The sequence below is a fragment of the Pseudonaja textilis genome, chromosome 1 (assembly GCF_049901715.1).
Source record: "Pseudonaja textilis isolate UNSWEBS1 chromosome 1, rPseTex1.2, whole genome shotgun sequence".
Taxonomy (NCBI): Eukaryota; Metazoa; Chordata; class Lepidosauria; order Squamata; family Elapidae; genus Pseudonaja; species Pseudonaja textilis.
This window is the reverse complement of record NC_141990.1, coordinates 129,126,543-129,141,183: the sequence shown is the minus strand read 5'-3', so window position 1 is coordinate 129,141,183 and position 14,641 is coordinate 129,126,543. Positions and strand designations below refer to the sequence as shown.

Below are 14,641 nucleotides of genomic sequence, written 5' to 3'. Positions count from 1 at the left end.
ATTTAACTTCAATGTAAAAAAACAAGTACTAGGAATATATTTTGAATTTATAGTAGTGATGAATATTGACTTACAAGTAAATTTCTTATATTAGGATAAAGGTTGGCATTAATGAAAAATTAATACATTTACAGTGTTTTGTTTTGTTTTTACTTTGTGGTTTAGAAATGGTTGGCAAAGGAAGAATACTTCACAACCCTAGAAAAGTATGATTCAATTATACTAATTGCAAACTGTATATAACTTTCTGATTTTCGTGATGCAGAGTTCTCTGAAAATCAGCATTGGTCTCACTTGAGATTTCATTAAAATAGATATTCTTTTCTTATTACTCTTAAACCTGAGCCTATATTCACATCTAATGAAAGATGAGTTCCCTCTTGTGGTTAATTCTTGCCATTGTTCTTTCATTTAAAATCAGTAAAAAAAATGAAATCAAAGGTAGAAAGAACTTAGCCTGCATATCATTTTTATTCAATATGCATTTTTTTAGATTAGTTCATTATGTTTAGAAATAAATAATTTCATTGGTTTTCTTTATTCAGCCTTTCTGGTTGTCCACGAGCAAAGAAAAGTGGGATTAGAATAGTACAAAGTAAAGAAGACAAGGAAGATCAAGAGCCAATTAGGTAAGTATGGATTGCTATATATGATTTAATCAATTATGTCGATTTTCTTCTTATAGTTGAATGATAATGCTCTCCCATGTGTATAAATTTTGATCATTTTTAAGCTTATGTATCTATATAATTAGGATTATCTTGTTCAATTTCTTATCATATAATTCTACCAAATAATAAACAAGAGAGTTCCCAGTATAAGCTAGAAGAAACTTGTTTTGGTAAAGAAGTGTAACATGCTGGAATATTATCCATTAACACAATGTATTCACATATTTTTCATGCCTGGTCATGAGACGTAATATGAAGAAAGTTTTCTCTTGTCATAGGCAACAGCAAGAAATTATGTTGGATCAAAGCCATTTTCTTTTTATGTACAACTGTTTGAATATCATTTGTTGACATCCCCATCACCACACACACATACCATTTTTATTTGTCCAGGAAGGATTTTTATAAAGTAGCAATTACAAAAGAACTATTAAAATACAGTGGGAAAGAAAAATATTGAAAATAGGATGATGTTTCTTGTTTTGTTTTTTAGTAGTCTTTAGGTGACAGAATACTGAAAATTACAATTATATCGATACTGTAATTTTCAGAGCAGTGCTAATTATTAGGGCAATGCTTTGATTCATTCTGAATCCGGAATGTGATGCCGAATAACATTTGGCTTCTCATTCATGGGGTAACTTTTTACTTACCAGGAACAAGACATCTTACTACTTTATACAAATTATTCTAAAGAACATCACATGAACTCCAATTTTAAGTTCAAGAAGTCCTCCTGGAAAAAGCAGAATATCATGTGCACACACAGGAGGAAAAGCGGGGGGTGTACAGTAAAATAGACCTTGATGATTGAGTTCAACATTCTATCTTCAAATCAGTGCATTTGATGATGAGTTATCCAGCTGAACTGTTTGGAGGGCCAAAAGGAAAATAAATGTGTATATATCTTCACAGCCATTGCTATCCAATTTCACTGTAGTTCAGATATGCTTTTTTAGAATTCTTCATCTGTTCCTATGTTCCCTTGAATTCAGTCAAATTTTTGTTCTATATCTTTCATTTTTTTAATCTTATTTCAACATAGAAATTAAATTTGAGATAGGCATCTACAAAAATTTAAATATGTACAATATGTACAATTTCTCAGTTCAATTAGTCCTTCTCTCTCAATAAGTAATTTATTGTGCTACATAAGCTTCTTTTTAATTGTATAAATAAATGTAATGCCTTATTAGTTATGTCTCTTCTCGTGTCTTTTTTCAGTCCCTAAGCAATGTTGTCCCACCATCCCATATTTAATAGGGAATGTCACCCTACTACTTTTTTTCAGTTTTCTTATACTTTATTTCTGTCCTGCATCATTTATAATACACCTGCTAATATCCTAAGGGAATGTCTGACTCTTATTGCATGGAAAAGCTATGCTTATTTGTCCTGGCTAGGAATCCAGAAGATTGCAAAAACAGAAATAATGGTTCTCCTACCATTACATCCTTAGTCCAATAATGATTTCAGCAGAAGGAAGAAAAGTTCTTCTATAGCAATAGTGGAAGAATTAGTAGTTAGTGTTTGCAGCGAAAGAGGATTTTCTACATTAATGACTCTGTCATGGACTTTTGCTCCAAATCTAGTGTTTCACTTGGTTTTTATAAGAGTTAACTTCTTACTACCCAACTTTCCCAACCTTTCACAGTGAGCACCAGCCAATCACCACTCTACAGCCACAGCTGATGTCTCTTCTGAGTTTTTTTTCCATCTGCTATTCCTTTTAATTCAATTTTTTGTTCTGTTAAATTTTGGTTTATTTTGTCAAGATCAGAAGTTATGTTCTTCTCAATAACTTGCTTCCTCCTGTCTGGCTTGCCTATGTGCAGTCTACTTGGCTGCTATATTACATGTCAGTGTCTTACTGTTAGCCTACCTCCTCAGTAGAATTCATTATTTTCAAGGAAAGTTGCTTTTCATTGCTGCTTAACTTTCCTCTATTTAAAATTTATCAGCATATTTGTATGACTTCAGTGCAGTAATCCTGGCCAAACAACAGCAATATAATTAATTCTTAATCGAAAGGGGGGTTTTTCATTAAAAGTTTCACTGAATTTCTTTGCCTGGTTTCTGCCTATATTTTCTAGTGCGTGTTACGAGGGTATTACTTGAAAGTTTTGACTCTCCTACTTCTGATGTGGGAATGCCAAACAATGAAATATTCTGAATCAATAAATGTATAACTATCAGCACTAAATATCTAGAAAGTTATATCAGTGAAACATGGGAATTGCTATCTATTTTCCCTCCATTTCTTAGCAGAGTACAATTGGGTAAGCTGAAAAAAAGGAACACGCTGGGCCAAAATGTTCTTCATGAGTTATGAAAGGGAGAAGAATAACTGAAATGTGATGATGGCTCTTCAACCATATGAGCACTTAGGTGAATGATGCTTTCAGAATGGAAAGCTACTGCAGCAATGTTTTCTTCTCTTTTTCTGCTTGCACTCATTTCATTCATTTCTACAGTACAGTAGAATTTTTAGCACTGCCCCCATAAAAGGCACTCAGTAAAGAATAGAGGAAAAGAACATGATATCCAAAACATTATTAACAGTGCTGCATAGTGTCAGGGGTCCAAGTAACAGCCCAAACGGAAACAAAACTCCAAGGTCAGAGGCTTCCTTGAAGTATAGATTTATTAGGCATGTCATATTGGCACAGCTGGTGAAAACCCAACTCTGAAGTCCCCTGGGTTTTCCCCACCCAATACAAAGTCTTCCCCCTATTACAAACAACTATCACATGCCTCAGTTAGGTTACACTCTCCCTCCCAGGTGACTCCCCTCCAGGCCATGGTGAGAGTGTCCTTGGTTCCCAGAAGAAAGAATGTTCTTTTGGCTACATATTCCCCAACTATCTGTACTCCCCCTTCCCTTTCCCACAGATCCATCCAGCCTCTCTGTGGCACCCCTGAAAATGCTTAAAGATAGCTCCAGGGTTGACACATAGTCTCTGAGCACATGGTCACAATTCAGTGGTTTGATGAAATATCATTTTAGTTTCTTCCTTCATAGTTTCTCCAGGGCTTTTAAGATGTCAGCCACTGGCTGGACACTGCTGTAGGAACGACCAAAAAATAAAGGCAGAGATAAACAGGGCAAGAATAATTCTCATTCAGATTTTGCAGGCAATGACTACTGGAATCTCAGAGAACACAGTAGAAGGGTTTTAAACAAGCAAAGTATTAAAATAGGGGGTGTGATGTTAAAGCTAACTCAGGTTTTACTCAGAGTAAAGTGGACTATCTGACTTTGAAGATTCCTGCCATCTAAATGATTAGCCAGCAGAGTATCAACAAGGAATTTTTGGGAAGCATGCCGTGTCTCTCACTCTTCTTTATTCTACAATCAGTCAATCTATTCCATCTCTTTATAGATACCTGGAGCTTATAGGTTTGCACAATCATGTGTTATTTGCTGGAAGCAGGTGGAGTCTGAGAAGCAACATGGTTGTTTTGCCAATGGGCCAGCCTAACCAGAGTCAATCTTTTACTAGTGGTTTGGCCCAATCACTTTCTCAGGCAAAGGATAGAGGAAAAAAAAGAAATACATGAATAGTAACAATGAGAGTATATATTTCCCAAGTAATTTTCCAAAGTTGAATATTTGTAGGGACAAGCTAATTCAGATTGTGACTTTCTGTGCTGAGGGTACAGTCTCACAGTGGATTGAGTACTCCTTGTACAAGCAAGGAGCTATCCATGTCGATGGAGAGCTGATTCATAAATATTATATTTGTTGTCTGCTTATTTAGAAAAACAGTTATAGAGTTGACATTCCCTATTGAATACCCAAAAAATAAAAATAAAAAGCTACATTTGCTGTAAGTGGAAAATCTGGATATTATTACTAGCTACACTAGCATGCTTATTTATTTTATTTATTTTATTTATTTTATCAAATTTAGAAACCACCCATTTTCTTCACAGAAGGATTCTGTGTTTACTGTCTATTATTCAGAAAGGAGAAAATCTGCTTCCACTGTAACAGATCTTTCTTAGATTGGTGGTGCAACATTCCAGTATATGTACATTAAGGTTATTTCTTAATTCCATGAACATCTTTTACATTTGCGTTGCATTTCTTGGTTGGTGTTCTTATTGTTTTGTTTTGTTTTTAAACCATAAAGCATGATTGTTCTTTTTTTTATGTGAGATTTATTTTGACTTTGTTGTAGAGGCTGCCAGGTATATGATGGCAAGACAGTAAAGTTAATTTCATCTATCTGCTATCCAGATGTCCAGTTCCTGGTTGTGATGGTCAGGGTCACATAACTGGGAAATATGCATCTCATCGTAGTGCATCAGGGTGCCCTCTTGCTACTAAAAGGCAAAAGGATGGGTATCTGAATGGCTCCCAGTTTTCTTGGAAGTCAGTGAAGACGGAAGGTATGTCATGTCCAACACCAGGATGTGATGGCTCTGGACACGTCAGTGGTAGCTTTCTTACACATAGGAGGTGAGTAATGGCATTATCTATCTATCTATCTATCTATCTATCTATCTATCTATCTATCTATCTATCTTTCTTTCTTTCTTTCTATCCATCCATCATCCATCTATCTATTGTTCCTATGTAATTTTTTTTTAAGCATGAATTTTATTGGTTATATTATGCATGTGTTATAATAATGTTTTATAGTTATTATTTTGTGAGGCATAGTTGATCAAGAGTTCTAGATAAGTTGATAAAAATTGCTTAATGTCAAACCTGTGGTTCTTTCTGGAGATTTAATCATGAATCTATCATAGTAATACTCTATCCCTGGTATTGTTTACATATAACAAATTGACAATAAAGTTCCATATTGTGAACTTTTCATCTGATACAGCTGTAGAGCACAGAAGACTCTAATGTATCCCATTCATTTCAACTGAGAGGCAGATTTATGAACTAATAGCGGATAGAGAAACTGTCAATATTTGCTGTAATCAATGCCTGAAATAAACTGCAGACATTTCTCTCAAAGCAAAAACAATCATGGCTGTGCCTATATTCTTCTCTGTTTTGAATTGAAAGTCCTTTCTTCTTTGTAAAGCGGCTTTTGAATGAACAGAAGCAAGAGATTCTGATGTGGAATGTGATTTTCCCCCCCAATCTTTTCAAATGTACTTGCTGAACAAAATAATAGGATATTTAAAGAATCCTTGTGTTTAAGAAGATGCTCTGGAGTTGGTAAATCAAGCTTGTAAAATTATTTGTATTTTTCTGATTTTTTTTTAAAAAGAACATGTCATTTCCAAGATAATCTGGAGTGAATAAGCAGCAGCTTGTCAATCATTCTAAATCATAATTATTAGTATTTTGTTCTGCACTCTAAATTTTATAAATATAAAATTTATATAAAATATAAATATAAAATAAAGAATAAACAGTGTTTACAGTATATGTTCCCATCACACTATGTTCTTTCAGAATAAAAAACATTGTTCAAATTGCAAAAAAAAGTAATAAGCAGAAAGAATAAATAAAGTGGAGGTAAGGCAAAAGAAGAGAAACACTAAATAAATCTAGTTTATACCAGTTTATTCATTATACTTCTAAATATTTTCTATCCTTGCAAACCATTCTTGATCCCTCCCACCCATACATCATTTCCTTTATTGCATTTTGTTCTCTAATCACCATTTCTTGATTCAGTTTTAACTTTCTCAGTCTTCCCTTTCCTCTCTACCCAGTCATTCTTCCTTTATATATTTCTTTTATCATTTCAATCTTATTAATTCCCAGTTAACCAAACCACCGTAACATCCTTGTTTTATACTGGTCATTCCTTTTTGTACTCAGTTTTACATACATGCAGTGTCTAATTTTTTGATCCTACCCCTTCTTTCTTTATCATACACATCTCTTAAGTTATCTACTCACTAACACATCTTTAGAATCTAGTATTCTAGAATGTTTATAATACTATACTCCTTCCAGCATTCAGCTTCATACAAAATAATTTCCTTACTTTTATCCTTGATTCCATTCACTCTGCTGATGGCACCTTTTTATCTGTTTTCATCCACTCCACAAATGCTGTTTAATTCCCATTAAAAGTAATCTACATTTATTCTGCTACTTTTACTCTTACATTTTACTATTACATTCTTTGCTTTGTCTATATAGGTCACAATATACCTTTCTCTTATCTTCATTTTTTACAGCATTTTTATATATGCTATTTTTTTCTCATCCACAACCTCTTTCAACCAAGCATCTTTTTTCCATATATCCTATTAGTTGCAATTCCACATATTTTTGTGACAATCCATAATATAATTTTTGACTCCGTTCCAATATCTATCCCATCCTTCCCTTCAGCCATTCTCCAGTCATTCAGTATGGTGATTAAACTATTACTTTTGGCCCAGTGGTTAAGGAATCAGGCTAGTCCCACATTAGGTGTGAAGGTCAGCTATAGTGATTTTGGGCTAATCACACTCCCACCCAGCCCAACCCACCTCACAGAGTCATTGAAGGGAAAATAGGAGGAGGAAAGTATATTAGGTATGTTCTCTGCTATGCGTTATTTATAAAAATAATAAAGGGAGGATAAAAATAAATAAATAAAATAGATGCCTTGTTTCCGTTCCTGTAGTCAATCTACTTTCAGATTTGTTTCTTTCATGTTCAATTTTAACCAAGATCCACCGTAAAACTACCGATAAATAGTCCATTCTACATTCGGAACCTCTCATCATATTTATATCTTGATTAATTCTCTTAATCTTTTAGTTTTTAGATTCATATGTGCATCAATCTTTTTCTAAGCAAATAGATACAACAAGTGGTCTTCCATATTTACTGAACAATATGCTTTTGTTTACCAGTTAAATTTCTATTGTATTGGTTCAAAAATGTACTAGACATTTTTGGGGCCGATCAGGTGTCCAAAGCAGTAGACTGTATGTCCCTGCATTTAAACCAGTTAGTTGGTCTAGTGGTATCAAGAAAATGAAATCAAGTTATTATCGATTGGGGAAAATAAGTATAAATTATACACATCACTTCTTTAAGATAAGGATCAAGCTATTAATTCATATTCTTTGGAAATATATACTTTAGAGATAGTTCCAATAAGCCTCCAATTAATAGTTTTATTTTTATGACAAATATTTTTCTAATTATTGTCACAGCAGACTATAAGTTACTTTGATTGATCCTAGAGCCAGTTGCAACCAATTGATGGTTGGGAGCCTACAGTGAGAACAAAGAGTAAAAAATTGCATATATCCCAGAAAAAAAATAGTGAACTGTTTCCATGTCATTGCCAAAAAGACCAGAAGTTGAGGGTGATTTCATAGATCCTTCATGTTTTCATTTTTATTTAGACTAGGCTTATCTCATCTCAGAATGTTGATGATGAACCTGGTTGCTGTTACAGCATTTCACTGCTTGAAAATAAGGCATTTCCCCCCTATAACAGTATCTGTTATTTTAAGTAGCAGGTAGATTTTAATGGCAAAATTATATTAACACCAATATTTCAATTTTAATATTTAATTTTCTATACCCTAGAATATCTGTAAGTTAGGTTCCATGTAGTGAAGAGCATAAAAATAGTGTATCAAATATTATATGACAACATATTAATGTCTTTGAACAAAACTAAATATTTTTCTTAGCTACTATATTTTCTCGGTTAATGTTTATATTATAGTGAATGTATCTCTTGTTTGTATATGCAAATGTGAATTATAGAATATTAAATATAAAAGATTGAACTTCTCTGAAAAGATTTCCATTTCCTTTTCTAAAAGCAGTATCTTCTGCTGATAGTTGGGAGAGATTTTCTTCTAATGCTGTTTCCATGGTAGCTTTAGCTGACAGATTTACAATCAAAGGCCAATTAATAGTTCTTTCCTTGCTTGTCTACAGTCTATCAGGATGCCCCAGAGCTACATCAGCAATGAAGAGAGCAAAGCTGTCGGGAGAACAAATGCTTACAATAAAGCAGCGGGCTAGTAATGGTAAATAGTAAATGCTTCTGAAATTAAATGGCATTGAAACCTTATTTCATGATAATGAGATTAATTTGCTCATTTTGATAATACAGTACATGGAGTCCTTTTAACACAGTTTTTGAATCCTTCTCAAGAAGTCATCAGTATAGTATATGAATCTGCTGTTGCTGTGACAACTTCATCCACACTACTCCATGTTCCTCTTCTGGTCTGGACTGAAGTGATAAAGCAAACTCTCAACTGAAGACTGTTCTGGCCACATTTTCTTGAGAAGCAAATCTCACTGGGTCCAAGAAATTATATAAAAATGCTCTTGTATTTCATTCTAAATTCTTTAGGCTAACAAGAGGCACTAATTTTATCTCTATCTAGTTTGACAGTGTATTTAATTGCATTTAATTATTTAATTTTATTATGTAATTTACTATTTATATTTTTTTCCAAAAAATATGAGATAATTTTTATCTTAAAATATTTAAAAGACATCTGAAACAATTCTATAATTTTGACAATACTGTATGTTCAAATTTGTTAAATAAAACTATTTTAGAATAGTTAAAATAATACATCAGTAAGAAATTAAGATTGTTCCTATTTCAAATTCCAAAAAAAAGAAATAAAATGAAAGGTCTAAAAGGAATAGAAGAAAACATTTCCATTAAAAAACCAAGGACTATTCTATTTTCCACTGGTTTCCTTGGTCATAGAAATGGTTGCAACTGTCTCCCAATATTCCTTTTTCAATTGGATTTCATGTGCAATCATAGGATAAAAGTCCTAGTTGCTTACATGAAAAAACGCACTCTGTCATGAATTTGCCAGATTCATATAGAATATTTCCATATTCCTGCACTGCTTAGACTCCATGAGGGATCAGAATTAATTGGAGTCTAGTAGCATGAATATAGATAGAATAATCCTTAAGTATAATGCTTAGAGTTTGATCTAAGTATCAACTCTTCCTATAGAATAATTGTTATTCATACAGGAGTATAGAAAAGCATCACTTTTATCTAAATTACTTTTTTAAAAAAGAGAAGGAAATACAAGAGGATGAATGAGAGAAAAATGTAGAATTCCTGTCATGCCTCTGTCAGAATCTGATTCGGAGGAGGAAGCTGAGCAGCTGACAGGGAGTGGAAGTGTGGCTTCAGTGGCTGTGGAAGAAACTGGAGAAGGACAAAGGCTGGCTGGGCAGAGCAGAGGAGAGGTATAGCAAGGGAGAGGGAATTTGGAGGAAGATCCAGGCCCTCTTCATCCTAGGGCACACAGGAAGGAACAGAGAAGGGAGCAATGTGAGTTGTATGGCTTACAGGGGAGAAAAGGGCCCTGATTCCCTTCATTAGCTGCAGCTGGGAAAACAGTGTTTAAAAGGGGAAGTTGCACACAGCAAAGTTGTTGGGAGCAAATTGTGAACTATCTGGTATCCTCAAGGCTTATCTGGGTTCCTGGAGTCTTCCCAACTGTGAGTGTTTTGCTGGGCTTTCAAGTCTGCAATTCCTTCTCCTGCCCTGTCAACCACTGCAGCGTGGTTCGTTTGGATTTTTAGTTACAGTTTGCATGTACTTTGTTTTTGGACGGTATTTCCTCCACTTAAAGACTGTTCTTGGGAGAGTTTTTTCTCCAGCTGAAGGTAACCTGGACATTGGAGGCAAAGTTGGAGGTATTAAAGGGACATTTTCTGCTTATTTGACTGTGCTGCCTTTATGCTATGTCCCAGGTCATCACAATTCTCTTATCCTTTAAACTCATTGAACAGACAATAGGCTAGGTGAAAAACAGATGCCATAGCAGTCTGTGAAGATCCTCAACCTTACCCTAAACAACTCATAGGCACAAGGAGATCATACAGTCTCCAACACCTGCAAAGTACAATTGCCCTGCTACTTTATCAGTATTCTGTGACATTCTAGGTGACATGATTTCCTTCCGCCTTAACCTGTTTTATTTCCATACACGTCTTACTTTGATTTTCTCCTTTTGCTTAAACAGGAATAGAAAATGATGAAGAAATTAAACAGTTAGATGAAGAAATAAAAGAGCTAAATGAATCAAACTCCCAGATGGAAGCTGATATGATTAAACTTCGAACTCAGGTAACAGTTTTACAAAGCCTTAAATTGAGTGTGTTTCCAAGAAAGACAGACAGATGTGTGCACACAGACATACAACAGACACCCAAATATACCTCACACACCAGACACATGCATAAATGGGATGGTACTATAGAAAAGATGCAACTTTTTACAAATTTCTCCTTATCCTATAGCCCCCTGAAAAGCTTTCTAGATTGGGAAGATGCTTCTAAACTTACTTGCCAAATATCACTTCTCACTCTTTCTTCAGTGGGAGCATGACTGGGTTTCATGACTGGAGTCCATTAGAAGTTCTTTGGATACAACCTAATATTATTGAGCTAAATAATTATTTGCTTTTAAATTGTCATGTTTTACATTGTGCAATCATATGTTCTTTTAGATTACCACAATGGAAAGCAACCTGAAGACAATAGAAGAAGAAAACAAAGTAATTGAACAACAAAATGAGTCTCTCCTTCATGAATTGGCCAATTTGAGCCAATCTTTAATTCATAGTCTAGCTAATATCCAGCTACCGCATATGGTAAGTGATTGAAGGCTCAAATAAGGAATTAGGCAGTCTTCTTCACCTCATACAGTAGATGTCTTTTTGTTTTTATGTTTATGACTCCTCAAGCAGATGGAGATTTGCGATATCATCCCTGAAACCATAAAGATAAATTTAACTGCTTAAAAAGAAATGGTGGGCCAAATCCGATGTCTCCTGTAAAATTAAGTAAGCTTTAAACTAGGCCTTTTTAAATGTATTAACAAAATATGTTATTGTACTGTGATAGTTTATTTTGCATATATGAATATACAAAAAAAAGCAATTAGAAGTTGTATATGAACTACTATTTAATATCTCGTAGGAACCAATCAATGAACAAAATTTTGATGCTTACGTGACCACTTTGACGGACATGTATACAAATCAAGATCGTTATCAGAGTCCAGAAAATAAAGCCCTACTGGAAAATATAAAGCAGGCTGTGAGAGGAATTCAGGTGTGAACAGCTGCTATAGTGGTGAAAAAACTTACCTTTAAAAAAAAAGATGCCTCTTGTTTTTTGCTGCTGTAATTTACCAGAAAGTGTTATATATTTCTTTCTGTTTAAAACAGTGTTATGCTCACAAGACTTCATAATAATTTTATGTCTTGCTTTGAAAATAGTAATTGCAGAATAGTTTTTTGAATACATTCACATTTTGTACGTTTTCATATAAGCTGACATAGTGTGATATGCCATGTAATGTTTATAGCTGCTAATGTATGCACATTTTTGGGGTAAATATATTTCTGAAGAGGTAAGCTGATCAAAATAAAGAGTGTAAATTCTTTTTAATGCTTTAGTGATTAAATGTTTTAGTATTTTGAACTGAAATGGACAAAAAGAAAAAAAAAAGGGAAAAAATGCTTTGAATGACAATGTTGCAGTCTCCAGCCACTTTTTAAACACGCTCATTTGTCCCATTGCTGGAAGATTTTATGGGATTTAAGAAATACATTTTGTGTGCATATTGTTTCATAGCAAGAATTGGTTGCAAAAATGCTTTATTTTTTAAAAAATGCCTGAAAATATTGTGTGACTTTTGTTTTCAGAGGATGGTATGTGGTGGGGGCAATAAAAATGGGGGGTTTTAAAATTTAAGAAAAGGGCATGAATTAGATGTGAAATGTAAAAGGAGCAATTTATTGTAAGACAACATCAAGCCATGGAAATTTGACAGAAGATTCAAAGCAGCTTAAACAGCACTTTTTAATTAACTTCTAAGCATTACTTGGTATGAATATGGGAACTTCCACAATGACAGGAACTCTGATCAGAGGTGGACTACGGGAAGATTTCAACTTTACTTTTCAAACTCACTTTGGAGTCAACATCCTTTGTCTCTCCAGAACTCTTAAGAGTGTCCATCTGAGTTATCTGTAAAAGCAATGTAGTTCATCATTTCATAACTTCACTCTTTCCTTTTTCAGGCAAAACACAATTGTTTAAAAGAAAGATTGCCTGTAAAAAAGAAAAGGTTTCCATTTGGGAGCTAATTCCCAAACATTGTCATTTACAGCAGTTGCTGACCAGGATTCATTGCTACTTTACCTAGGAAATGGAATGCAGTTCAGCGAATCTGATTGTTTCACTTTCTTCCCTTTTTACTGGTTATGTTCTGCTTTTGGTTGGAGTACAATCATTCATAATTGTAGCATTTCCATATGCTATCTATTTGTTCTACTGTTACCTATTGCAAAAAATGAATGCAATCAAAAAAATTAATGTAACTAAATATACTTTGGCACTTTTTTGCTTTAAATTGCATCATTTCAAGCTAAAAATGTATTGTACTTTTTAAATTTGATTGTTATTTCTTCAAAATAACTGCACTAAATGTATGCATAAGACCACTTTTCTTGAGACATTTTTGTTTATCATTTAATAGTAGTAATTCAGATGGTGTGTTGTGTTTGTCGAATGTTGAATTCATTTCAATTTGATAGCATATCTTTTCCTTCCATGTCTTGATGTTATGCAGAAAAGTACAAGAGTACTTAAAAAAATTTTGTTATGAAAAAAGATGGGTTTTGTAAAAAAATAATAATAATAAAATAAAATATTTTTAGCAGAACAGGACTTACAGGGTCATTGTCCCCACAATGTGCCAGTTGACTATTTGCACTTACCTTGCCCTATATATCCATACGGAGGTGTGCAATTTCTTGTGTCATTAGGTTTGTGACACTAAATTTGAACAAATTAGAGTGGAAGCCAGTGTGGCGAATCCAATATTATTGCTAAGGGGAGACTACAGGGATCTCACAACAAATATTCTGATACAATACTCAACCTCGGTATATATATATGTATAAATATATGTATATCCCAGCGGCACTTTATACTATACACTGTACAAAAAGCTTACAGTTTTCCACGAGGACTTTAATAACTAGCTGGGAGAAGATGATGTAATTACTTTGGGGCTCTGCAGTATCTTCTCTGTACAGTGCCCTCCTTTCTGTTGTGCTATTAGTTGTAGCTGCCATGCTCAGAATTGCCTTTTTGAGAGCTGAAGCAAGGTGCTTGAGATTCACCTCCTGCCATATCTATTGTCCTTTGGCCCTGACCTCCTTGGAGGGCTCTCATTGTTCATAATGGCATATGCATTTTTCCACTGCATTGTGTCTGCAGCTTCTTTGCCAATATAGTAATGCTTTCCGTAGAGTAATAGATAGTATCAGTTTTGGATTCTTATTGTTATCACCTATGTACAATGGAAAAGGGATTTTAAGCACAAATCCGCGCTCCTCATCTAATGTTGGTACATAATATCAAATCAAAAGTTATCTGTGACTATTATATAGGGATCACAAAAGTGTCACATATTAGAATGCTGACATTTCATCTGAAATTATTGTGAGTCATCAGAGTTTATTTATTCTAACTTATTGTTCAATTTCATTTCTAAGTTTTATTTAAGTGATCATTTATTAAGACAGAATTTTGTATAAACTACTTATTGTGCTCTCTGTGGAACTGAGGTTTGATTTATTTTTGTACTACACGGCATGGGTTTGTTGACATTTTAATTTTGCTATAAATGTGTGAAATCACAAGTTGCTGTGATAACTTCATTTTTAAATTGTGAAATTTGTACAAATTTTGTCATGCTGGATGTGAACACATCTTACTCTAAATAAATAAATAAAATGTGTTGCCACATTTGTAGCACAGCTGTTCTCTGGTTAATTGTTACCTTTCATATATTCCCCATAAAATAGCAAAGCCTGTATGCCATGGTCCCTTTTTTCATTTTTATCACTGAAATGATTTTATTTTTTGTATTGTTTAATCAAATTCTTCTTAAGCATAACTGTTTTTTTAAAGACCACTCAAAACCATCCTTTTAGTCAATAAAGCTGACTTTTTCAAAATTTAA

General features: G+C 33.8%; 1 protein-coding gene across 18 annotated transcripts in view; it reads left to right on the top strand.

The window, feature by feature from the left end:
* Positions 1–14,430, top strand: part of MYT1L (myelin transcription factor 1 like) — a 265,036-nt gene extending 250,606 nt beyond the window's left edge. For 15 of the 18 annotated variants that reach the window (XM_087916643.1, XM_087916631.1, XM_087916640.1 and 12 more), the window contains 6 exons: positions 546–629; positions 4,915–5,136; positions 8,545–8,636; positions 10,623–10,726; positions 11,109–11,252; positions 11,581–14,430. In XM_087916643.1, the coding sequence (XP_087772769.1) occupies positions 546–629; positions 4,915–5,136; positions 8,545–8,636; positions 10,623–10,726; positions 11,109–11,252; positions 11,581–11,721 (787 nt within the window). In that variant the 3' untranslated portion in view covers positions 11,722–14,430. Of the gene's footprint in view, positions 1–545; positions 630–4,855; positions 5,137–8,544; positions 8,637–10,622; positions 10,727–11,108; positions 11,253–11,348 lie in introns of those variants that run through there. The other 3 variants (XM_087916669.1, XM_087916664.1, XM_087916727.1) reach the window with 3 other exon arrangements.
* The last annotated feature ends 211 nt before the right edge of the window (positions 14,431–14,641 follow it).